The 27,152-nt window shown below is 39.0% G+C and overlaps 1 protein-coding gene across 4 annotated transcripts in view; it reads right to left on the bottom strand.

The window, feature by feature from the left end:
• M6 (neuronal membrane glycoprotein M6) overlaps positions 1-27,152 on the bottom strand; it is a 372,771-nt gene that overhangs the window by 270,759 nt on the left and 74,860 nt on the right. For all 4 annotated transcript variants that reach the window (XM_070098180.1, XM_053792091.2, XM_070098179.1 and 1 more), the window contains exon 2: positions 1,734-3,598. In XM_070098180.1, the coding sequence (XP_069954281.1) occupies positions 1,734-3,396 (1,663 nt within the window). In that variant the 5' untranslated portion in view covers positions 3,397-3,598. The remainder of the gene's footprint in view (positions 1-1,733; positions 3,599-27,152) is intronic.

Here is a 27,152-nt window from a genome sequence, read left to right as displayed (position 1 = left end):
CAAAGCTAAGAGTTATTACTACTAGCGTTCAGCGCTCGCCAGAGAACGTTTGAAACAGGTTCCTACTGTCCTCATAAACCACTGCCACCTTACGAGCACCGGGCTCGTTTAAGTGCAGCGCCCACGATATATATAAGACCAGCGACTTATATTTACGATATTGTTTGTTATATAAGTCTCTTTCAGGAGGCAGAGAAACAGCAGAATCACGGCCATCCTGGAGAATATATCTGCAAGCCACAAGGGAATATTCACCCCTGCACTAACCCTGGGGACGAGGTAAACCATTACGGGTAACAGTTTTTCACTTTTTTTTAATTATTCTGGCATTTTTAGGAAATTACAATTATCCATTAAAATTATGATAAATGGATGATGTAATTCTGGAAAAGCTGTTTATAACATACAGTATATTAGACCAAAATTGATATATGCGGCTGTTACGTGATGTTCCCATTTAAAAACACATTGAAAAATATTAGAAGATACAATATAGGAACGTGAAACACGCGAAACAGCGGTTTTTTATTAGACAACGTTTCGATTAATACAGATTTATTAAAGCCTTTTTAGAACGAAACGTTAATAAAAAAAGCGTTCTTTGATATGTATATTTTACATTCCTGGAAAGTATTAGGTTAAACGTTGTCTAACATTAGTGGATGAACCACATGTTCTCCATTGGCTTCATTTCTACTAAAGTGTCACGTTGTAAATCCATTCTTGACAACAGTATAAGTGCACTTACATTACCAAAATGAAATTAAAGTACTAATATAACCATCAGAGGACACTGCTGAGTGGTGATCCTTTACTTTTTAATGGGGCGAAAACATAGGTACGTGTCCTAATTAGAGAAAGATTTCATTTTTAGTAATTGTGGCCTACTATTTATTAATTTTATAAATATTTTTGGGGCCACTAAGAAATTGGCTCAAGGTGAAAAATTAAACAGATTTTTATAACATTTCAACCTACACCACATAAATTTTTACATAATTCCCTTTAGCTGTTTAGAAGATATTAATTTAATTAAAAACTTTAACAGAAAATCAATATTAAGCTGAATTTAAAATATTATTTTGTTTACAGTATTTTAGTCTACGTGTCCTTTATAGAATAATGACTCATGAGTTTCATTAAAATCGGTCTATTGGTTTCCATGATATAAACGGGAAATGACCCCCATCCCCCCTTAAACCAGCCTCAGACACTGAACAATGATGGGGAGGGGGGGTTCCCCCCGTCACAAAACTCTACGGGAATCGCCCGTCACATATCGTCTAGTGTCTTTATCATTTGATTATTTTCAAGTCTCAAGTCTCATTTTATCATTCACACAAGTGTACATATACAACGAATACATTCACATATACATACATATGCGCGCACACAAGCATACACAGGCATCATACTCATGTTATTTTTGTATTTAGTTGCATCAGAATTTTATGACCACCCTACACCTGCATTATTCCTGCTGCCTGCATTGCAGAAAAGGCAGATGGGGTTCTGGGTGACGAGAATACCTTTCTTGGATAACCCAGCGACCGAAACAATTTTAGTTTTCATGTAATTATGCCTAAAAGTAAAAAAAAAAAACCTACTGCTACTCATAGCCTATCAAGTTACTGTAAATGTATATAGTCGTAAGACAAATACACCAAGGAAATTTGTCTTCCTTACCATATATTAGGTTGCTTAAAACTGGATAAGAATCAGGTTGTACTTACCGTCAGCAGTGTCTGAACGCACAAGTGCTTGGCTGCTTCCTGAAGACTGGTGCCTGTGATGGACGTGGTTGTGACCGTGGTTGTGGTAGGCGTGATTGTGTTGCTGCTGTGTGTAGTGAGTGTGATCGGGCGGGGGTTGTGGTTCACCATCGTGGCCAGGGTAGTGCTGGGGCGGCAAGGGTGGGCGTGGTAGGGGCTGGCCGCGGGGGTGGTTGTGTTGGGCATGTTGGGAGTTAGAGAAACCAGCCTCGTCGTGGCATTGCTCGTGCCCCGGGCACCACTGCCCACCCCCACCACCGTTCCTCCCGCTCCACTGACTCATATCGTCCTCGGTCTGGTTTTGCTCGTCTTTAGTCTTCTTGCGGTCCTTCCTGAGGGTCCCGGCGTCCCTGCGACCTAAAGTGTCATAGCGGTCTTCTTTCCCGTCCTGCTGACTGCTGTCTGAGGCACCGCCACTAGCAACAGTGCTAAAAGTTACCTGCTGAGTGCTACTGCTGCTGCGTCTGCTGCTGCCACTGCTCACACCTTCGGGAAGTTGCAGACTGGTCTTGCAGCTGCTTCTGCCGTCACTGCTCTGCTGTAGGTCGCTTGTTATTGAAACTTCGGTTTGGCTGCTCTTCGTGGATGTACTCACAGACGGTCTGGTTCCATACGAAACACTTCTTTTCTCATAAGTGTCCAGAGTTGAGAGATTATTCTTAGCCTGGTCGTTCTGGTCAGTGTACCCAGCGAGGTTGTTGCGAGTGTCCACAGCGTAGTTGGAGTTGCTACTTCTGCTGCCCCCGCTATACTTGCCGCTGTTGGTTAGTATGCCCTTCGTGACGGTGGTTCTGCTGGGGTGACTCTCAGGCGGGTACGACCGTCGGTTGCTGTATATTTCACTGGAAGTGAAGTAAGCTTTGTTGTTGGAACGCTTTAGACTGTTCTGTCTCCGTGCCACATAGTCAGATGACCTGGTACTGTAGCCGTTGCTGAGGACAGAGGTATCAAAGCTACGTGGCTCCCTGTCTTCATATTCATCGGCTGCAGTTGGGTAGCCCCTTAAACTCCTGTAGCCGGAGGCAGGTGTACTGTATTCGCCTCTACTGGAGGTGGAGTAGCCTCGCCCCTGTTGCTGCTGTTGGGACCTGCTGCTACCGCCGTTGACGTGACGGTCTCCGTTTCGCTTCTCTGTGCTCCTGTAGATGACTTCAGGAGGGTTGGTTCGTGCCTGGTGCTGACGGGAGTAGTCGTGTCGCTTGAGAGAGTCCCTGGCGTAGGATGGAGCATGAGCAGGCCTGTGGCTCTCCCCTAGGGACGCACGGTGACCCCCTGTGGCAGCGCTGACACCGTGAACACTTCGACCAGGCGACGCTGTTGCCGCCAAACTGTGCGTGCTTGACCACTTACCAGTGGAGAGGTGAGAGGCAGTGGGGGGGCTGAAGCCATATACCTTCTCTTCCCCTCTGTCGTCTCTCAGGTCATCCCCGGCGTCGTCGACCCCGTCGTGGTACACCCCTACCCCCGCCACGTCGCTCACGCTGTAAATACCCTTCCGCAAGTGTCCTGGGTCCTCGTAGATGCCCCAGTCCGTGCGCATCCTGACGCTCTTGTAGTGCCCTGCGTCCCTGCCACCATAAGCTCTCCTCGACTCCTCTGGGCTGTATCTTTCTGAGCCTCGCATTCACACACCCTCTCGGGCCCACACTCACCACACACCCACTGGGGCCCACACCTGCAGAGACCCAGACACCACCCACACCCACTGGGGCCCACACCTGCTGGGGCCCACACTCGCCACACTTATTCACTCACATGGCTTTCCTGCTTCCACTGCCCATCACAAATTGCCTTCAGCAGAAGATGGTAATCCTTCGCTCCACTACCTGAAAAGCATTTAACAAGTTATAGTTATTGCATATCTAAACAAGACAAACTAATGGTAGTCAATTAAGTAGCAGTAGTAATAGTAATAATAAAATAAAATAATAGTAATATATTAATTTATTGCGTGTAATGCATCAAGCTGGTAATACTCCTGTCTGAAAGTCATATTTTGTTTTGCGTTACTATGACAAATATATAATTCATTATAAAAATCTAGATTATAAAAGTCTAGTAAAGCAGGCGCTGTATAGCCCTTGTGGCTTAGCGCTTCTTTTTGATTATAATAATAATAATAGTAAAGCAGGCAGGCCAAGGCGTACACCCACATGGGAAACACGGAAAATTTAAACCTAATATAAGCTAGGCATATTTATATAATCACTGTGTTAAGACTCCCTCTTCTCTTGGAAAAGTAAATGAATGCCCGAACAAATCTCTTCCGAATCACTATGAATTTTTAATAATGGTCTTAATGACAAGAATATTAATAAGGTTTGCACTCTGCGAAATCTTACGGTTGCCGATGCTGACTAAATCCCTGTCACTTGCCAGCTTGCAAGCTCTCCACAGCCTTGCTGCTCGTTTACTAATTCTTGCCCCATCTTGATTAATCCTTCTCCCAAGTTGAGTAATCGCTGCCCGAAATTGACTAATCTAACCAGATTAAACCATTTAATAAATATAAAAAATCGTAATACCATGGCTGGAACAGTTGATATCAAATAGATAAATTGGAGGAAAATAATCCAGAGAACGTTTAGGTCCGAAACGTCTTTCAGTTTTCATTTCAAAATTACGAGTTAGTTGTAAAGCGTGTAAACTATATCAACCTAATTACTTAACAAACTACCCATAGTATCCGAACTAAATTAATATAACCCAGCAATCTTTAGCCTAGCCTTTATATAAACCAGCCTAGTCAAGGTTGTACATCCTAACAAAGGAGCATTACATAAATATTTATACTCATTTGATATCTAAATGTTTAAGTTAGTTAAGGCTGTATAGCCCTTATGGCTTAGCGCTTCTTTTTGATTATAATAATAATAATTAAGTTAGTTAAACTTCAGTTTCACATGTCACAGAAATGCAGGTTTAGCGCTCAGATTGTCATATTAAATCTGATAGTGCAAACCCTCTAGGGAGGTACCTAGATGTCGGTGAGGGGCTCTCGATCCAAGGAATTGGGCCTATCCCTCTTTCCCTTGGATCGAGCCTGACTGCCTCCTATTCCACCAGGCGCCGTATGACACCTACGAGTTTAGTGCTTCCTCACGAATTTAATTATGATAATAATACAAAGTTATTATTAATTATAGTAAGATGATAAGAAGACAGCACAGCAGTCTTTTATTAGGAAACATTTCGCTAAAAGTTTTTTTTTTCAGAGCAACATTTCATTTGGCAACGTTTCGTTATAAATCTATAAGACTGGTTATAAATGACCATAATTTTTAAAGGGGTGGACCGGTAAGCCAGCGGAAGGCCTCGGTCAGATGACCAAAAGCTCCAAAGGCGGGTCATCATCTGACTAAGACCCGCGTCAGGAAACATTTGTCCTGTTTCCTGACGAACCTTACCTAACCTAACCTAACGTTTCGTTCAAAAGTGTTTTTTCAGAGCAATGTTTACTAGGCAACGCTTCGCTCAAAGGCGTTTTTTCCAAGCAATCATTTATTAGGCAACGTTTCGCTCAAAGGTGTTTTTAGAGCAATCTTTTATTAGGCAACATTTCGCTCAAAGGTGTTTTTTCAAGTCTCGGCTTTGACTGCAGCCTATTACATGAGTAGTGCTGTGATGGATATGTGGGGCTGCGGGCCACCAGCAGCAAGAACCTGGTTGTCCAGGCTAGCAGCAGCCAAGCCTGGTCCATGGCCGGGCTCCGGGAGTAGAAAGATTCGAGACTCATCAAAGGTATTCGTGAACTGGTCTCCGGATCACCACAGTAAACATGCTGCAACAACACCGCTATTACTCGCAATTCTTAGATGTAACGAACAAATGCATTACAAATTATACGAGAAGAGTGAAAATACTACATAAACAAATAATCAAATCCATTAAGTAAAGAAAAAAAAAAGATCAAATCCATAGAGTATTCATACTGTAGATGCACACTGATAATAACAATAATAATAATTACACAAGCTAACAAAAATTTAACTTTTATCCAGTTCGGAGATAAAAATTCTTTTAAGATAACTGTATTGAATTTGGTAGAGTTACCGACAATATGTTAGGTAAAAGGACACCAGTGCAACTAATGTGACATTTTATTGTGGCAACGTTTCGCTCTCCAGGAGCCGTTACAGCTTGATAAAGCTCCTGGAGAGCGAAACGTTCCCACAATAAAATGTTACATTAATTGCACTTGTGTCCTTTTAAAATTTAAGATAACTTGCATGTGAGGAATCTGAGCTTGTTGAGTTCTTCATCACGTTAGTTCATTAAAATCTTATGATCAATATTTTGGCTACTTAAGGCTGAAGACCCACATGATATATATTACCTAACAGTCACAGGTATTATATTATACATAAATATTAAGTGTGGTGCATGTAATGACAAAAACTTATTTTTCTTAAACTTATTACATATATGCACAAGAGAAATAACAGAAATTTCCATTGTCAAACATTTACATCACAGTTTACAAGCTTTTTCGCTGGTGTTAATTATATAGCTCTCCCGCACCACTGTCTAGCAGTAGTTGACCATCAAACTGATCATCAGCTTTCCGATATCTCTTCTCCATTATGGCTGCCTTGGTGATATCGTTCACCGTGGGGCTCTATTTCACAGAAATAAACGTCCTGATAAGACTGAATTCAGCGTCCCAAAATTACTTAGAAACATGTTTTTAAAAGTGAACTGAAACCAGTGTTGGCCATTATTATTCTTTGGGATTGACAAGTATCGTCCAGTGTTATTAACTTTTAATAACAATGCATATGATATATACTTGTATAGACATATCTTCCAAATTCTTGTCAATGCGTACATTATTAATTTTGCATCCCAAGACGTAAGTCGTCCATTTAATTATACATAAATATAGGTTAATTTACGTTAACCTAAGCTAGAATAACATTAAATTTGTGTTAATGCTTATAACAGGCAGAAATCAAACTCCTATTTGTAGGGCAAACTGACCTAATGCAAACTTTCAATGGCTTCCCTATGCCACTACTAGGCATTGACCGAATTACCCTCCCCATTGATCGTTTATTTTTGCTCTCCAAATAATGACCCAAATATTGACTGAGATGATAAATCCCAACTATAAATCGCAACAATGTTTTATATAAATTAAATTTAAGGTACGAGCTTTCTTATAATACTGAATTTTTTTTGTCACTAAGGTTACGGTCAAATATTGGATAAAGATTCACAACTAATGCAGAATTTGACAGAAAACTTGAACTAAATTTCGGTCCATACTGAACCATTATCAAGTCCCGATAATGCTGCAGGATGGATCGGATCGGATCGTCGCCCAAAGTTTCCTCTCCAAAATTTGGATGATGATTTTTTTAATTGTTCCAGCCACGGTACTGTGACTTATTCTTTGTATAACGATTTTACATTTATCCTATTATTATTTACATAGATCATCTTGAAGGTCATTTGACAAAGAATCTGGAAACTTCCAAGGATTCTAGGCTATAGGTGGACTTGTCTTAGCTTCTAAGACATGTGTTTGAAGCATAGTCTTTTTATTTTTTTTTACCTGAACTAGTTTAGTAAGCACCCGCAGCCCATCATATGACCGGCAGCTTACTGCAACACTTCTAGTGAACAGTAGTCTATTGTGTTCGCTGCTCCTCTGAGGCAGCCAAGAATAACTGAAACATTCACTTTGTAATAGCGACATTATTGATTTTACCTTCTATAAACAAAATTAAATAATGCCTTCGTTACAAATGAAAGTCTCAGAATTATAATTGGCTGCCTAAAATAAACTATAGTTTTTATGGTTTTATGGTTTTTCAGGAGCCAAAGGTGGTCTGTCCTCCTTTCCTGGTCCCTTCAAGAGAGGGTGAAGGGCCCATGATATAAGGAGCTGATCCAAGTCTGGTGATTACCTTTAGAATGGTCATAACAAAGTTTTGGTGAGTGTGTGCTCACCACAGGTGTCACAAATGTTGAAAGGGGTGTTCACAATGGTAATAAAATTTGGTGAGTATTCACCATGGTCATAAGAAAGTTTGGTCCATGTTCACTATGGTCACAACAAAATTTGGTGTTCACCATGGTCGTAACAAAGTTTGGTGAATGTGTTCACTGTGGTCATAACAAAGTTTAAAGTGGCAACAGACCCAGCAGAGCAGGGAGCACTGAAGATCTTGCGTAAGTTGTAGCAACATACCTAGTTCATCAGCATGGTTGGAAAATCTTGCTGGATGATGGTACCATTGCTGGAAAGCCCTGTTGGATAGTGGTACTGGTGTTGGAATGCTCTGTTATATTGCGGTACTGGTGTAGGAAAGACCTGCTGGATGATGGTACCTTGCTTCATTAGGAGAGGGGCGTTGGAACGCCACAAGGGTGCCTGATTTCTAGTATACTGTATATTCTTAGGCAATTATCATTTGTTTACTTGGCAGCTATTGAAGTTTGATACCATCCTTTTCGGTTATGTATTTTATTATGATGCTTTCATAGGCGAATTGGGGTTAATTAAGGTTAATTTAATCTAAAGAAATGTAACCTTCATAAATGATGTAACAAATGTCAGGTGCTGTTGTTCAGACTGGGAAGAAAGGTAGGCTCTAATTCCCTACAAAATAAATACATAACTAACCCACATTTTCGAGAGGAAACTTGAGACGGCTTTTTGTCTACTCTAATATGAAGAATATAACCCGACTTTTAAACTTAGACGAGTATTCTAAAAGATTTTTCTTTTATTTTCACAACCTAGGAATGAGCAAGATAGCAATATATTATTAAAAATGAGCACACTTGACGTTGCTTAAAACACGACCAAGCACTGGGAAAAACAGAGGTGTTGGAAACTTAAAATAGTTGGCTGTGAAAGCTTCAGGTGAGGTCCTTAATGGGTGTACAATAGTCCAACTCTGCTTCTGCTACTACACACACACACATCCAGTCACTCTGGGTACAAAATATATTTCTGACACTCAAAGTCTTTTTTCATTCTCATTCCTAGTCTTTTAGTCTGTCTCTCTCTCTCCGTAAAACTCATAAACATGAAACAGTAGGTGTGTGTGTATACATATATAATGTATGTATATATATATGTCGTGCCGAATAGGTAAAATTGGTCAATTAGCATGAACTCATTTATAATTAAGCCTTTTCTAAAATTTTCTCTTATACGTTTAAAGATTTATTTTTTTTCATTTATGTTAATGTAAAAATTAATAATTTTGTACCAAAATAACCTTAGAAAACTTACCTAACCTTATTATAATAAGCGCAATTTAATTTACCCTAATCCAACTAAATGCATTTTAGATAAGTTTACAATATTTTAATAATAAACAAACACAATGATACAATTAAATCTATTTTTTTTCGTTAGGTTCAGAATGATTTTTGCGGAATTATTGCAAACACAAATTTTCGCTTGCCTTATTCGGCAAGAAGAGCGTTGCTATTTAAGCCAAAATCGCAAGTTTTTACCTATTCGGCATGACATATTAATATATATATATATATATATATATATATCTATATATATATATATATATATATATATATATATATATATATATATATATATAGAAGGGTGCTTTACACTATATATATATATATATATATATATATATATATATATATATATAACCCTTCCTAGGCCGACCCCTACCCCGCCTTCCTTCCACTACAGACTGATACACTCTTGAAGTCATTCTGTTTCGCTCCATTCTCTCTACATGTCCGAACCACCTCAACAACCCTTCCTCAGATATATATATATATATATATATATATATATATAGATATATATATATCAATATATATATATATATATATATATACATACATGTATATATATATATATATAATGTATATGTCGTGCCGAATAGGCAGAACTTGCGATCTTGGCTTAAATAGCAACGCTCATCTTGCCATATAGGACAAGCGAAAATTTGTGTATGCAATAATTTCTCCAAAATCATTCTGAACCTAACTAAAAAAATATATTTCACTGTGTTTGTTTAGTATTAAATTATTATAAACAAATCTAAAATATATTTATTTGGGTTAGGCTAAAATAAATTGTTCTTGTTATAATAAGGTTAGGTAAGTTTTCTAAGAATCGTTTGGAGCAAACTTAAAATTTTTTACATCAACATTAATGAAAAAATAGATCTTTAAACGTATAAGAGAAAATTTTAGAAAGGACTTAATTTTAAATGAGTTCTTGCCAATTGACCAGTTTTACATATTCGGCACGATATATATATATATGTCGTGCCGAATAGGCAGAACTTGCCATCTTGGCTTAAATAGCAACGCTCATCTTGCCATATAGGACAAGCGAAAATTTGTGTATGCAATAATTTCGCCAAAATCATTCTGAACCTAACGAAAAAAATATATTTCACTGTATTTGTTTAGTATTAAATTATTGTAAACAAATCTAAAATATATTTAGTTGGATTAGGCTAAAATAAATTGTTCTTGTTATAATAAGGTTAGGTAAGTTTTCTAAGATTCTTTTGGTGCATAATTAAAAATTTTTACATTAACATTAATGAAAAAAATATATCTTTAAGCCTATAAGAGAAAATTTTAGAAACGACTTAATTTTAAATGAGTTCTTGCTAACTGTCCAGTTTTACATATTCGGCACGACATATATATATATATATATATATATATATATATATATATATATATATATATATATATATATATATATATATATATATATATATATATATATATATTAATATATTACGCCTTTTGTGATTAAGAGAGTCGCGCAAGCAGAATATTTAAAATATTTATCAAATTTTCGGACACTAGTAAAGGCCACTGAAAATATTTACCCAAGTGTCACCAGCAGGATTCACTTCAGATATTTCGGGGGTATGTTTTTAATTTACCTATTGATAGCATTTATTCTCAGCTACGACGATTTAGAAAACATGATTAAAAGTGATGAAGTTGGGAGTAAATGACAGTAAAAACTGGAAGGAAATGAGGGACAAAAATAAATCTCTCTCAAACTAGGCTTTTCCTTATTTGTATGCAATACATGTTTTTGGTAATGATAATTATTTTGCATTATAACTCTTTTATTATTGTTATTATTATTATTATTTTCTCTCACGGATCATTTAGTGTTTGAGGAACCGAGATGATTAGTACCCAAATAACTCATGACAACGTTTCGGTAAGACCATTAACTAGTCACACATCAACAAACAAAGGTAAGGTTTGATCTGAGGAGAAGGCAGCTCCAATTCCTTGCATCAGCACTTCTTTACCTACATCAAGGCACCCCCTCCCACCTCCTGGAAGGGGGCTAATAATGCAAAAATATGAATATATTGGCCCTCTAAACCAATGAGCGACAAACGCATCATTCAGGTGACACATAATGTGTTTATTGCGTGTTCCTGAACATTAATTGCGTTGATGCGGCCGAAATAAACAGACAATTGTGTGGATCCTTTGTAACTGCTGGTAAAATAAATAATTTCTGAGGATTTTTCAGGCTATTTTGGTAACAAACAAAGCAAATTAATACCAAAGGCTTAATTTTTTTTTTTGCAATGTGTGTGTAAATGTTTTTAAAAACTTGAAGTTGACAGAGCAAAGATAACACTTGCAAAGGCCACAAAGCAAGCATTAAAAACTTTCTTTAATTAAATGCTCTCAACATTTTTTTTTTCCATTTTGTGCTCTTGCTGATTGAAATCAATATAAGTGGTTGGTTAATGAGGTTTTAAAGCCTACCAAGTACACGCTGGCCATTAATGCTGCACGTAACCTTTTGACCACCAAACAATACTTTAATCATTAAAATACAGATTAAACTAAATTCTCAGCATATATACGTTGAAAAACTTATATCTCTCGGTGTATTTACATATCCTGTGCGAAAATATAAATGGTTAGATGATTAATGGTGGTTTAAATCCTGTCGACTGCATGAAGGTCAATAAGGTTGCATGTGACCTGTTCACCATAAGTCGAAAATACTTTAATCTCAAGTATGGGCATATTGGGTTAATGTTAAACTCTAGGAGCATATAAACTGAGACATATATCCCTCCACATGTATATGCACTGTTCCTCTCAGTGCACACACATCAAGATGGATATACTCGTCAATATATATATATATATATATATATATATATATATATATATATATATATATATATATATATATATATATATATATATATATATATATATAATTATATATATATATATATATATATATATATATATATATATATATATATATATATATTATATATATATATATATATATATATATATATTATATATATATATATATATATATATATATATATATATATATATTTATATATATATATATAATTATATATATATTTTTTTTTATTATCACACTGGCCGATTCCCACCAAGGCAGGGTGGCCCGAAAAAGAAAAACTTTCACCATCATTCACTCCATCACTGTCTTGCCAGAAGGGTGCTTTACACTACAGTTTTTAAACTGCAACATTAACACCCCTCCTTCAGAGTGCAGGCACTGTACTTCCCATCTCCAGGACTCAAGTCCGGCCTGCCGGTTTCCCTGAATCCCTTCATAAATGTTACTTTGCTCACACTCCAACAGCACGTCAAGTATTAAAAACCATTTGTCTCCATTCACTCATATCAAACACGCTCACGCATGCCTGCTGGAAGTCCAAGCCCCTCGCACACAAAACCTCCTTTACCCCCTCCCTCCAACCCTTCCTAGGCCGACCCCTACCCCGCCTTCCTTCCACTACAGACTGATACACTCTTGAAGTCATTCTGTTTCGCTCCATTCTCTCTACATGTCCGAACCACCTCAACAACCCTTCCTCAGCCCTCTGGACAACAGTTTTGGTAATCCCGCACCTCCTCCTAACTTCCAAACTACGAATTCTCTGCATTATATTCACACCACACATTGCCCTCAGACATGACATCTCCACTGCCTCCAGCCTTCTCCTCGCTGCAACATTCATCACCCACGCTTCACACCCATATAAGAGCGTTGGTAAAACTATACTCTCATACATTCCCCTCTTTGCCTCCAAGGACAAAGTTCTTTGTCTCCACAGACTCCTAAGTGCACCACTCACTCTTTTTCCTTCATCAATTCTATGATTCACCTCATCTTTCATAGACCCATCCGCTGACACGTCCACTCCCAAATATCTGAATACGTTCACCTCCTCCATACTCTCTCCCTCCAATCTGATATTCAATCTTTCATCACCTAATCTTTTTGTTATCCTCATAACCTTACTCTTTCCTGTATTCACCTTTAATTTTCTTCTTTTGCACACCCTACCAAATTCATCCACCAATCTCTGCAGCTTCTCTTCAGAATCTCCCAAGAGCACAGTGTCATCAGCAAAGAGCAGCTGTGACAACTCCCCCATATATATATATATATATATATATATATATATATATATATATATATATATATATTATATATATATATATATATATATATATATATATATATATATATATATATATAATATATATTTCCTTTCTTTCAACACACCGGCCGTATCCCACCGAAGCGGGGTGGTCCAAAAGGAAAAACGAAAGTTTATCTTTTTACATTTAGTAATATATACAGGAGAAGGGGTTACTAGCCTCTTGCTCCTGGCATTTTAGTCGCCTCCTACAACATACATGGCTTACGGAGGAAGAATTCTGATCCACTTCCCCATGGAGATACGAGGAAATAAACAAGAACAAGAACTAGTAAGAAAATAGAAGAAAACCCAGAGGGGTGTGTGTACATATATATGTATATATGTGCTTGTACATGTATGTGTAGTGTGACCTAAGTGTAAGTAGCAGCAAGACGTACCTGAAATCTTGCATGTTTATGAGACAGAAAAAAGACACCAGCAACCCTACCATCATGTAAAACAATTACAAGTTTCTGTTTTACACTCACTTGGCAGGACGGTAGTACCTCCCTGGGTGGTTGCTGTCTGCCAACCTACTACATATATATATATATATATATATATATATATATATATATATATATATATATATATATATATATATATAAATATATATATATATATATATAGATATATATAAACCGTGCAAATTAATATAAATATAATTCAATATAAAGCAATAGTATAAACTAATGTAAACTTATAAATATGAATCAAGATAAATCAATAAAAATATAAATCAGTATGAATTAATAAATAAATATTAAGAGTAAAGATGTATTAACACGATATATTATGACGAGTAACAGTGCATGTAAACTTTTAAGGGTGTATATCTCAGTAGGTTTATTAAGTTTACTCACATTCCTAAATTAAGGATTAAAGTACACTTGACTGGTGGTGCAAAGGTAACATTAATGACTCTTGTGTAGTTGACAGACTTTTATACCTAATAAACCAAGCTAGTAACAAATCCAGTGTGGTTCAGCTAGCTATTAATATTGTCACCGCATTCCATAGGAAAAACCTAACACCATGCCACAGTAGCAAAATTAATTTACTTATAATCCCCAAAGTATCCCAATATACGATATTAAATAATATATATATTCTTTCTTTCTTTCAACGTACCAGCCGTATCCCACTGAGGCGGGGTGGCCCAAAAGAAAAAACTAAAGTTTCTCCTTTTAAATTTAGTAATATATACAGGAGAAGGGGTTACTAGCCCCTTGCTCCCGGCATTTTAGTCGCCTCTTACGACACGCATGGCTTACAGAGGAAGAATTCTGTTCCACTTCCCCATGGAGATAAGAGGAAATAAACAAGAACAAGAATTAGAAAGAAAATAGAAGAAAACCCAGAGGGGTGTGTATATATATGCTTATACATGTATGCGTAGTGTGACCTAAGTGTATATATATATATATATATATATATATATATATATATATATATATATATATATATATATATATATATATATATATATATCACTTTCTAGTTGTAGCTACACTGAGAGTAAAAGGTAGATGGGATACAAGGAGAATAGAAGCATCAGGGAAGAGAGAGGTGAAGGTTTATAAACTAAAAGAGGAGGCAGTTAGGGTAAGATATAAACAGCTATTGGAGGATAGATGGGCTAATGAGAGCATAGGCAATGGGGTCGAAGAGGTATGGGGTAGGTTTAAAAATGTAGTGTTAGAGAGTTCAGCAGAAGTTTGTGGTTACAGGAAAGTGGGTGCAGGAGGGAAGAGGAGCGATTGGTGGAATGATGATGTAAAGAGAGTAGTAAGGGAGAAAAAGTTAGCATATGAGAAGTTTTTACAAAGTAGAAGTGATGCAAGGAGGGAAGAGTATATGGAGAAAAAGAGAGAAGTTAAGAGAGTGGTGAAGCAATGTAAAAAGAGAGCAAATGAGAGAGTGGGTGAGATGTTATCAACAAATTTTGTTGAAAATAAGAAAAAGTTTTGGAGTGAGATTAACAAGTTAAGAAAGCCTAGAGAACAAATGGATTTGTCAGTTAAAAATAGGAGAGGAGAGTTATTAAATGGAGAGTTAGAGGTATTGGGAAGATGGAAGGAATATTTTGAGGAATTGTTAAATGTTGATGAAGATAGGGAAGCTGTGATTTCGTGTATAGGGCAAGGAGGAATAACATCTTGGAGGAGTGAGGAAGAGCCAGTTGTGAGTGTGGGGGAAGTTCGTGAGGCAGTAGGTAAAATGAAAGGGGGTAAGGCAGCCGGGATTGATGGGATAAAGATAGAAATGTTAAAAGCAGGTGGGGATATAGTTTTGGAGTGGTTGGTGCAATTATTTAATAAATGTATGGAAGAGGGTAAGGTACCTAGGGATTGGCAGAGAGCATGCATAGTTCCTTTGTATAAAGGCAAAGGGGATAAAAGAGAGTGCAAAAATTATAGGGGGATAAGTCTGTTGAGTGTACCTGGTAAAGTGTATGGTAGAGTTATAATTGAAAGAATTAAGAGTAAGACGGAGAATAGGATAGCAGATGAACAAGGAGGCTTTAGGAAAGGTAGGGGGTGTGTGGACCAGGTGTTTACAGTGAAACATATAAGTGAACAGTATTTAGATAAGGCTAAAGAGGTCTTTGTGGCATTTATGGATTTGGAAAAGGCGTATGACAGGGTGGATAGGGGGGCAATGTGGCAGATGTTGCAAGTGTATGGTGTAGGAGGTAGGTTACTGAAAGCAGTGAAGAGTTTTTACGAGGATAGTGAGGCTCAAGTTAGAGTATGTAGGAAAGAGGGAAATTTTTTCCCAGTAAAAGTAGGCCTTAGACAAGGATGTGTGATGTCACCGTGGTTGTTTAATATATTTATAGATGGGGTTGTAAGAGAAGTAAATGCGAGGGTCTTGGCAAGAGGCGTGGAGTTAAAAGATAAAGAATCACACACAAAGTGGGAGTTGTCACAGCTGCTCTTTGCTGATGACACTGTGCTCTTGGGAGATTCTGAAGAGAAGTTGCAGAGATTGGTGGATGAATTTGGTAGGGTGTGCAAAAGAAGAAAATTAAAGGTGAATACAGGAAAGAGTAAGGTTATGAGGATAACAAAAAGATTAGGTGATGAAAGATTGAATATCAGATTGGAGGGAGAGAGTATGGAGGAGGTGAACGTATTCAGATATTTGGGAGTGGACGTGTCAGCGGATGGGTCTATGAAAGATGAGGTGAATCATAGAATTGATGAGGGAAAAAGAGTGAGTGTTGCACTTAGGAGTCTGTGGAGACAAAGAACTTTGTCCTTGGAGGCAAAGAGGGGAATGTATGAGAGTATAGTTTTACCAACGCTCTTATATGGGTGTGAAGCGTGGGTGATGAATGTTGCAGCGAGGAGAAGGCTGGAGGCAGTGGAGATGTCATGTCTGAGGGCAATGTGTGGTGTGAATATAATGCAGAGAATTCGTAGTTTGGAAGTTAGGAGGAGGTGCGGGATTACCAAAACTGTTGTCCAGAGGGCTGAGGAAGGGTTGTTGAGGTGGTTCGGACATGTAGAGAGAATGGAGCGAAACAGAATGACTTCAAGAGTGTATCAGTCTGTAGTGGAAGGAAGGCGGGGTAGGGGTCGGCCTAGGAAGGGTTGGAGGGAGGGGGAAAAGGAGGTTTTGTGTGCGAGGGGCTTGGACTTCCAGCAGGCATGCGTGAGCGTGTTTGATAGGAGTGAATGGAGACAAATGGTTTTTAATACTTGACGTGCTGTTGGAGTGTGAGCAAAGTAACATTTATGAAGGGATTCAGGGAAACCGGCAGGCCGGACTTGAGTCCTGGAGATGGGAAGTACAGTGCCTGCACTCTGAAGGAGGGGTGTTAATGTTGCAGTTTAAAAACTGTAGTGTAAAGCACCCTTCTGGCAAGACAGTGATGGAGTGAATGATGGTGAAAGTTTTTCTTTTTCGGGCCACCCTGCCTTGGTGGGAATCGGCCGGTGTGATAATAAAAAAAAAAAAAAATATATATATCCTAAAAATATAAATAAAAGTCTAGTTTGCAATCTCCCCAAGTTTGTGCAGAAAATCATGGCTGCAGCAAGTGGAGTGTAAGGGAGTGATGTTCCCTCCCTTCCACTCTCTGCCTTCTTCCCACCTTTCCTCCACTTCCTCCCACCCTTCACACCCTCCCTCTACTTCTTCCCACCCTCCACTACGATGCTCATGCCAATAACACCTCTCTACCCCCCTCCGTCAAGGCTCAGTTTAACACGGCGACTCACATTCCGCTACAAGCGGAAATTTTGGGACTGGTGCGTGTGTGAGAGTGAGTAGGAGGAGAGGAGGGCTCTCAGTGAGGAGGAGTGATGAGTTAGAGATGAGGAAAGGTTAGCAGTGAGCAGGGCTTAAAGCTGCGCTCGGTGAGGCAGCCGCTGCCAGCAGACTCACCATGCCATCACACAACCTTTTATATTCCTACATTATTTCCTGATGAAGAGCTCTTTTTCAAAGGAACTGGAGCTTCTCTTGGTTTAAACCTGATTAACTCCCACTACCCAGGCGTTGTATGACCCGCGTCAGTTTAGTGTTTCCCTGTGAATACAATCATGAGACATTACTGTCACTTCTCTAGAGATGAAGCAATTTATGTGGGCGTTTCACTCCGCGTAGCCTACCCAGTGTTAAGTATATTTGTGCTGGTCTTAAACTGACCTTCCTAGGAAGATGTTTTAACATTGTTTCATTTAATGTTTTATGCGAATTATCTTTTAACTCAATGGAGAAGCGATAAACACGAAGATGTCATACAGCGCCTAAGGAATGGGAGGTAATCAGACTTGAACCACAGAAAATACCTTGGGTCAAGAGCCCTTCAATGGGATGAAGGGACTCTCATCCCCTCCCTCCTTGATGGTGTATAATACTGTGCGGCTACCTACAACCCAACACTTCAATACTGCCAGCAGGTCTGCAGTTCTCATTTTACACAACAATGTTTCATTTGCATAAAAAACGCCACAACAATCGACTAACACTCAGCAACTAATTCCAAGGCTCCGTGAGATTAGGCCTTATTTTTAATTAGCATCTTCAAACCCACAGCAGTGCGCGGATTCCATTTACATCCCCCCCCCCCTTTCCACACTCGAATACTTCCAGACCATTTTGCCCAGGATATGACTTCTAGCAGTACTGGAGCTTCTGACACAACTGCACAGCAATTTTTTCCAGGATGCGAGCCACAGCTGCCTGATGAGACATAGGTACCTGCCTCAGGTGATGTAGTAGCATGACGCTAGCCACAACAATCTGGTAAGACACAGGTACCAGCGACGGAGTGAGGAAGGACGTGCATACAGTAGCAATCCCTTACATAAGTCATACCATTCAATGAAGAGTTACGCCTTGATACCAGTAAAGGGCTCTAGGTCCAAGGAATGAGAGCTATCCTCCCTTGGTGCTCAATCATATTACCTCCATTTATTTATAGTACTAATAATAATAATACCAATAATAATTTTAATAATTCCAGGTTAATGACAGCAAATGGACGACTGCGTACCATCTTGCACATGTGTCAAAGTCATTTGTTAACGCAGAATAAGAGAAATCACTGCTCTGGAATGACTACTTTGCACAAATATTGGTGACGGATAAAGGGTGGAGGAAGAGATAGAGGCAGAGAGACGGAATGGGATAAACAGAGGGAGGGAGATAAATACTCAAACACGTAGACACATAAAAACAGAGAGGGGCAAGTAATCACAAAATTATTTATACACAGTCCAAATGCAGAAACGCTATCACATACAAGAGGCAAGATAGTTACAAACAACACTAATGTGAACTGATAGGAGGCGAGGAGTGACAGAAGGAGAGGGGGGGGGGTGACGCGAATGGTTGAGTGAGATGTGAGGTAAGGAGAGAGGAAGTGGGAGAGGAGAATAATGGAGGGTGATGGTCAGCAAAGACAGAAAGTGGCAGTAATGAAGATTGATAAGACTTGAGAGAGAGAGAGAGAGAGAGAGAGAGGATCAGAAAAGTCAACTCATCTCTCACCATGACTCGGCCTGCATGGACCTCTCATTCATTCTCTCAGATTACAAGTATGCAGGTGAGACACCTACGAGGTGTTAAGACACACACAATGAGGAGATGGCTTGAGAAGTTTTATCAATAAAACCCTGACGTATGAAACCTCTCCTCAATAGATGTTCTAATACCACATGTGTTAATTGCATCATGCAATTCATATATATATATATATATATATATATATATATATATATATATATATATATATATATATATATATATATATATATATATATATATATATATATATATATATATATATATATGCAATAAGATCACAGTAAACGGGTGATTTCAGAATATGCAAAACAACCACTGTGAAAGAATAGAGAAATTCCAAGCGCTTTCGTGACTACTCACATTATCTAGGTTCCTTGATAATGTCACGAAAGCACTTGGAATTTCTCTATTCTTTCACAGTGGTTGTTTTGCATATATATATATATATATATATATATATATATATATATATATATATATATATATATATATATATATATATATATATATATATATATATATATATATATGTGTCGTGCCGAATAGGCAGAACTTGCGATCTTGGCTTAAATAGCAACGCTCATCTTGCCATATAGGACAAGCGAAAATTTGTGTATGCAATAATTTCGCCAAAATCATTCTGAACCTAACGAAAAAATATATTTTACTGTGTTTGTTTAGTATTAAATTACTGTAAACAAATCTAAAATATATTTAGTTGGGTTAGGCTAAAATAAATTGTTCTTCTTATAATAAGGTTAGGTAAGTTTTATAAGATTCTTTTGGAGCAACATTAAAATTTTTTGCATTAACATTAATGAAAAAAATGTCTTTAAACGTATAAGAGAAAATTTTAGAAAGGACTTAATTTTAAATGAGTTCTTGCTAAATTGACCAGTTTTACATATTCGGCACGACATATATATATATATATATATATATATATATATATATATATATATATATATATATATATATATATATATATATATATATATATATATATATATATATCCACCAGAGAGAGAGAGAGAGAGAGAGAGAGAGAGAGAGAGAGAGAGAGAGAGAGAGAGAGAGAGAGAGAGAGAGAGAGAGAGAGAGAGAGAGAGAGCAGCAGCAGCAATAAGGTATTAAAATTCGTAGTTATTTCCTGCTGCCAGAAATATTATCGTATAATTTGATACTATTCATTTAGCGTTTAATGGAATATTGAATCAATTTGGTACGTACTATTATTTCTGGAATTATTACTGATAGTGCAATTTTTGTTGATGTTATTAAATATTATTATTATTATTATTAACTACATGTTCGTGGATGAACAACTGTGAGGTCAGTGGTGATGATGGCAACACTTGTGGAGTGAGAGAGAGAGAGGTTAGCAGCGGTGGTGGCAACACTTGTTGTGTTTGGTGACTGGCTAACAAGGCGACTATTACGGTCTTAATGGAATTGCATTGTAGGTAGAACACGGTGGGAATGTTGCACGATATATGAGCACACAGACAGACGGACTGACAGGATATATACCCCGAGATGTGTATATCTCTCCGAGTATATACACCGACGGGTATAGGTCTCACAGAGTACTGTATATACCGACAGGTATATACAGGAACTGAACCTGACGATATTAGGACAAGAGGGAGACATGATTACTACATACAAAATCCTAAAAAGAATTGATAAGGAGACAGTGACAGACTGGTATAAGAGGATCACGATCAAGAGCTCAAAAATGAAAGCTGAAGGCACAGATGATACATTCAGGAAATATTTCTTTAATCTCAGCGTGGCTGAAAAGCGGATGAGGCAGTGAAGGCAACCTCGATACACAGCTTCAAGAGTAGATATAATAAAGCCCAAAAAACTACGAGCAGAGGCTCGACCTCCCCAAAGACAAATAGGCGAGTATAACCAGGTGAAGACACACACACACACACACACACACACACACACACACACACACATATATATATATATATATATATATATATATATATATATATATATATATATATATATATATATATATATATATATATACTGCCTTGATGAACCGTGGCACTCAATAGGCTTTAAACCAAATAAATCAGCTGAGAAAGAGGGAAGGAGGGAGGAAGAAAGCGAGAGAGAGAGAGAGAGAGAGAGAGAGAGAGAGAGAGAGAGAGAGAAGAAGAAGAGAATGAGGAGGAGGAGGGAGAAAATCGCCATTTGGACATGTCCATTTGGACTAAGTTATATCATCACCACTTCAAAACAGGAACACCTCTTCCATGAACCAATAAAGTGAATAAACGAATAACGTCCCAGCCACACAAGCCTCTTATAGACATCACACACACACACACACACACACACATACACACATACACACATACACACACACACACACACACACACACATACACACATACACACACACACACACACACACACACACACACACACACACACACACACACACACACACACACACACACACACACACACACGGAAAGAATAGACTCCGAAGTGTCCCTGTTTGCAGATGACGTGAAGTTGATGAGAAGAATTCATTCGGTCGAAGACCAGGCAGAACCACAAAGGGATCTGGACAGGCTGCAGACCTGGTCCAGCAATTGGCTCCTGGAGTTCAACCCCACCAAGTGCAAAGTCATGAAGATTGAGGAAGGGCAAAGAAGACCGCAGACGGGGTACAGTCTAGGGGGGCCAGAGGCTACAAACCTCACTCAAAGAAAAAGATCTTGGGGTGAGTATAACACCAGGCACATCTGAGGCACACATCAACCAAATAACTGCTGCAGCACATGGGCGCCTAGCAAACCTCAGAACAGCATTCCGACATCTTAATAAGGAATCGTTCAGGACCCTGTACACCGTGTATGTTAGGCCCATATTGGAGTATGCGGCACCAGTTTGGAACCCACACCTAGCCAAGCACGTAAAGAAACTAGAGAAAGTGCAAAGGTTTGCAACAAGACTAGTCCCAGAGCTAAGGGAAATCGACCTGACGACACTGGAGGACAGGAGAGATAGGGGGGACATGATAACGACATACAAAATACTGAGAGGAATTGACAATGTGGACAATGATAGAATGTTCCAGAGATGGGACACAGCAACAAGGGGACACAGTTGGAAGTTGAAGACACAAATGAATCACAGGGATGTTAGGAAGTATTTCTTCAGCCACAGAGTAGTCAGGAAGTGGAATAGTTTGGGAAGTGATGTAGTGGAGGCAGGATCCATACACAGCTTTAAGAAGAGGTATGGTAAATCTCATGGAGCGGGAAGTGACCTAGTAGTGGCCAGTGAAGAGGCGGGGTCAGGAGCTGTGACTTGACCCCTGCAACCACAACTAGGTGAGTACTTACACATACACAACACATCAACAAGTAAACAATTCGGAAATAGAACACAAAAGACAGGAATGAAGATATACCTAGAGTATATCTCTCAAAGTATGTACGCCTAAAGGTAGATATTTTATTTTATGACGCTAGCGTGTGCTTATATTATTATTATTATTATATTTATTATGAAGTCAAACGCTAAAGCGCTTGTTTGGTGATGTGTTATGGGGTGAAGTTGGACCTTTACTAAACACTGGACCTTTCGGCCCCTTTTTTCTATGTAACAAAACTGGATATAACAACAGTGTGCTGCTACCTTAAGTCTACATGATAGTTACTTAGTGCGAACACAAGGTGTTTCCTTGTCAAGGATTGTTTACATCCAGCGTGGGTCAAGATTTGTTTACATCCAGCGTGGGTCAAAATTTGTTTACATCCAGCGTGGGTCAAGGATTGTTTACATCCAGCGTGGGTCAAAATTTGTTTACATCCAGCGTGGGTCAAGATTTGTTTACATCCAGCGTGGGTCAAGGATTGTTTACATCCAGCGTGGGTAAAGAATTGTTTACATCCAGCGTGGGTCAAAATTTGTTTACATCCAGCGTGGGTCAAGAATTGTTTACATCCAGCGTGGGTCAAGGTTTGTTTACATCCAGCGTGGGTCAAGGATTGTTTACATCCAGCGTGGGTCAAAATTTGTTTACATCCAGCGTGGGTCAAGATTTGTTTACATCCAGCGTGGGTCAAGGATTGTTTACATCCAGCGCGGGTCAAGGATTGTTTACATCCAGCGTGGGTCAAGGATTGTTTACATCCAGCGTGGGTCAAGAATTGTTTACATCCAGCATGGGTCAAGGATTTATATTCAATGTGGGTCAAGGATTGTTTACATCCAGTGTGGGTCAAGGATTGTTTACATCCAGCGTGGGTCAAGGATTGTTTACATCCAACGTGGGTCAAGGATTGTTTACATCCAACGTGGGTCAAGGATTGTTTACATCCAGCGCGGGTCAATGTTTACATCCAACATGGGTCAAGGATTGTTTACATCCAACGTGGGTCAAGGATTGTTTATATCCAGCGTGGGTCAATGATTGTTTACATCCAACATGGGTCAAGGATTGTTTACATCCAGCGTGGGTCAAGGATTGTTTACATCCAGCGCGGGTCAAGGGGAAGAACAATGTACGTCCTGGATTATGAAGATTTTGCGTGTAATTTGTTTTTCAACGCTTGTGAAGCGAAGTCTAACGGCATTTTATTTTCTGTGTGGCCTGGTTAACCAGGGAAAGGCCTCTGTCACATGACGAAAAGCTCCGAAGAGTGGGTCATCATGACTAAGAAACAAACCAGGAGGAATTTTTCCCAATTTCTCCTGACAAACACAATACTACTCATGCCTGAGATATATTGACATGCATACACACATGACTCAAGCATCTGCACACATACGTACACACGCATGCACCAGCATGTAAGTACGACTGTAAACACACAAAGACACTTGTAAAAACAGGTGTTGGGACAGGTATGGTGGAAATGTGTTGAGACAGGTGTGGTGGTGTTGAGACAGGTATGGTGGAGAGGTTGTTGAGACAGGTGTGGTGGTGTTGAGACAGGCCATGTGATATAACTGGAACAAAAGAGCGGAGGCAAGGATGAAGGCGACAACACACGGGGATAAATGTCAGGAGAAAGAAAGAGGAGGAGAAGGAAAAGAAATGTTTTGCTGTTCATCTTCCCTGATCTCGCATTTCTTCTTGTGTCTGACTCTCTCTTTCTCCCAAGTAGTGGTGGCAATGGTGACGGCAGCTGTAAGGGCGGCGGTGGCAGGAGCACTAGTAGCAGCGGTAGTAGTGGCAGCAACACTGGTGACAACGGTGGTGGTAGCAACATTGGTCACGGCAGTGGTTGTAGAGGTGATGGCGAAGGTGGCAGCGGTGGTGGCAGCAGTAGTGGCAGTAGTAGTGGTGGAGGCAGCAGTGGTGGGAAACTGCTCGTGCATATCATGACGCCATAAAGACAGAGACGGTCGCACTGTCTTTTTACCGTCTCTTCCAAATGCAAGCCAGAAGACGCATGCTAATGCCTTCCAGAGGCTTGCAAAGGTACACCCCCCTGGGGGGATTACCTAGGTTTGGAGGAAGGAAGGAGGGGAGGTCTAGTGATGGAAGGGAGGGAGGAGGTGGTCCGGCGGAGGGAAAAAAGGGGGGAGGTTTGGTGAAGCGAAGGAGGGGATGTGGAGGGAAGGAGAAGAAAGATCTGGAGGAGGAAGGGCGCAGGAAAGGAGGGGAGGAGGTCTGGTAGGAACCAAAAGAGGTCAAGCAAACTTGATAATTTGTGGGTGAGAGAAAGAGAAGCAAAGAAGTGGAACAGGTGGAATGGTGGGAGTACGTGCAGGTGGTAAAGTGAAAATGGAAAGTAGTGAAGGAAGGAGGGGAAAGAAGGTGAAAGAAGGGAGGAAGGTGTGAGGAATGGGGATGGAGAGGAAGAGTAGTGAATGAGGGATGAAGCAGGGACAGACAAAGGGAGAATTCTTAGAAACTAAGGAAACAAGTATAAAACAAGAAGCAGGTTTCTTGGTATCTGAGAGAGCGGCAATACTTGATAAAGGTGGCAACAAGAACACATGATAAACGCTCCAACAGTTCATAAAGGACGAAGCAGTTATTATACGTGATAAACACTACAATAAAACCAGTACGTAATAATGGAGGTGCTTAGACATTTAAATGAAAAGTCGAAGGGAAGAATACTGGAGGAGAGTAGAATAATAATAAAAGAGAGCAGAAGAATAATGAAGGACAGTAGAATAATGGAGGAGAGAAGAAGAACAGCAGAGGAGAGCAGAAGAATGGAGAAGTAGATGAATAATAGAGGAGAGTAGAAGAATGGAGTAGAGGAGAAATGGAATAATGGAAGCAAGTAGAATAATAATAAAGGAGAGTAGAAGTATAAGCACACAGTATGGGAAAGTAATAATATTTGGACTATTCCCTAAAACTGAAGCTGAAAAACAGGATCAGAGAATTTATTCATTGAAGGTTTGGAATGAAAAACAAACAGATGTAGGCACGTAGTCCGCACCTCTTTTCCTGACCATGACAGGAATATATAGGCAGGCAAAAACCACCCAAATTACCCAACGAAACACTATGTATTATTGGTGCTGGATTTCAAAACGTACTGCCGACAGTGACTAAGAAAGTATACAGGCCACAATATTTTGTTCTTAGTAAAGTTCTACACAGATTAGATTAGATTTTAGATTTTTCCTCCGAAGTCTTCTAGTTCACTGTACAACTCGTATCAGTCCTGTGGACGGTAGCGTAAGAGTACATGGATACACAAAAGGCCTTGGAACTAAGCCCCAAACGGGTTAACAGGAGTACATCTGGATTTATATCTACAATTATCTTATCTGTTACAAGCAAATTTAGGATATTTGCTTAATATTTCTGGTACCTTATTTTCATTAATAAGATACCGTGATATATGACATAAGTTATTATACTATATATTCTTCAATAAATGGATAATGAAGCGCATAGTAACCATAAGGATGGCCACATACTTTGCATTTGGTTTGACCGTCATCTGTAAGTCTGGCAAACTGCCAGAAATGAAAGAAACCACGGTACGGGTGGGACTTGAACTCTCGGCAAGTGAGTCGTAAAACTCCAGGTTAGCGCGGAAGCCACTGGGCCAGCTGGCTACAATAAGATTAATAGAACTAGATATATCTATACCTAGAAATTCTTGTAACCAAGCCGAGACGTTGCCATCACAACAAAAGCTTGTTCTGGCCCTGTGTCTCTCCTTCATTTGTTGGGAGTTCCTGAGGAGCTCGCGGTGACGTTGTCCCAACCTAACAAAATCGTAAGTAATGATTTTACAACGAACCAGTTGGTGTTAAAGATAAATTATTATTATTATTATTATTATTATTCATTGGGAAGCGCTAGACCCGTTAGTTTATATATAGTTGTTGAGTTTGAATACATAGCTGGTCACTGAATCTATATAGCTGCAAAATCAATTTACATAGCTTCGGAATAAACCTAGATAGCTGTTGAATCAGTTTACAGAGCTACTGAACGAGTTTACATAGCTGCTGAACGAGTTTACATAGCTGCTGAACAAGTTTACATAGCTGCTGAACGAGTTTACATAGCTACTGAACGAGTTTACATAGCTGCTGAACGATTTACATAGCTGCTGAACAAGTTTACATAGCTGCTGAACGATTTACATAGCTGCTGAATGAGTTTACATAGCTGCTGAACGATTTACATAGCTGCTGAACGAGTTTACATAGCTGCTGAACGAGTTTACATAGCTGCTGAACGATTTACATAACTGCTGAACAAGTTTACATAGCTGCTGAACGATTTACATAGCTGCTGAATGAGTTTACATAGCTGCTGAACGAGTTTACATAGCTGCTGAACGAGTTTACATAACTGTTGAATCGTCTCCAGCACAAAAGTAAACACACT

The sequence above is a fragment of the Cherax quadricarinatus genome, chromosome 61, assembly GCF_038502225.1.
Source record: "Cherax quadricarinatus isolate ZL_2023a chromosome 61, ASM3850222v1, whole genome shotgun sequence".
Classification (NCBI taxonomy): domain Eukaryota; kingdom Metazoa; phylum Arthropoda; class Malacostraca; order Decapoda; family Parastacidae; genus Cherax; species Cherax quadricarinatus.
Note: the sequence above shows the minus strand (reverse complement) of the source record. Positions and strands in the feature narration are given on the sequence as shown.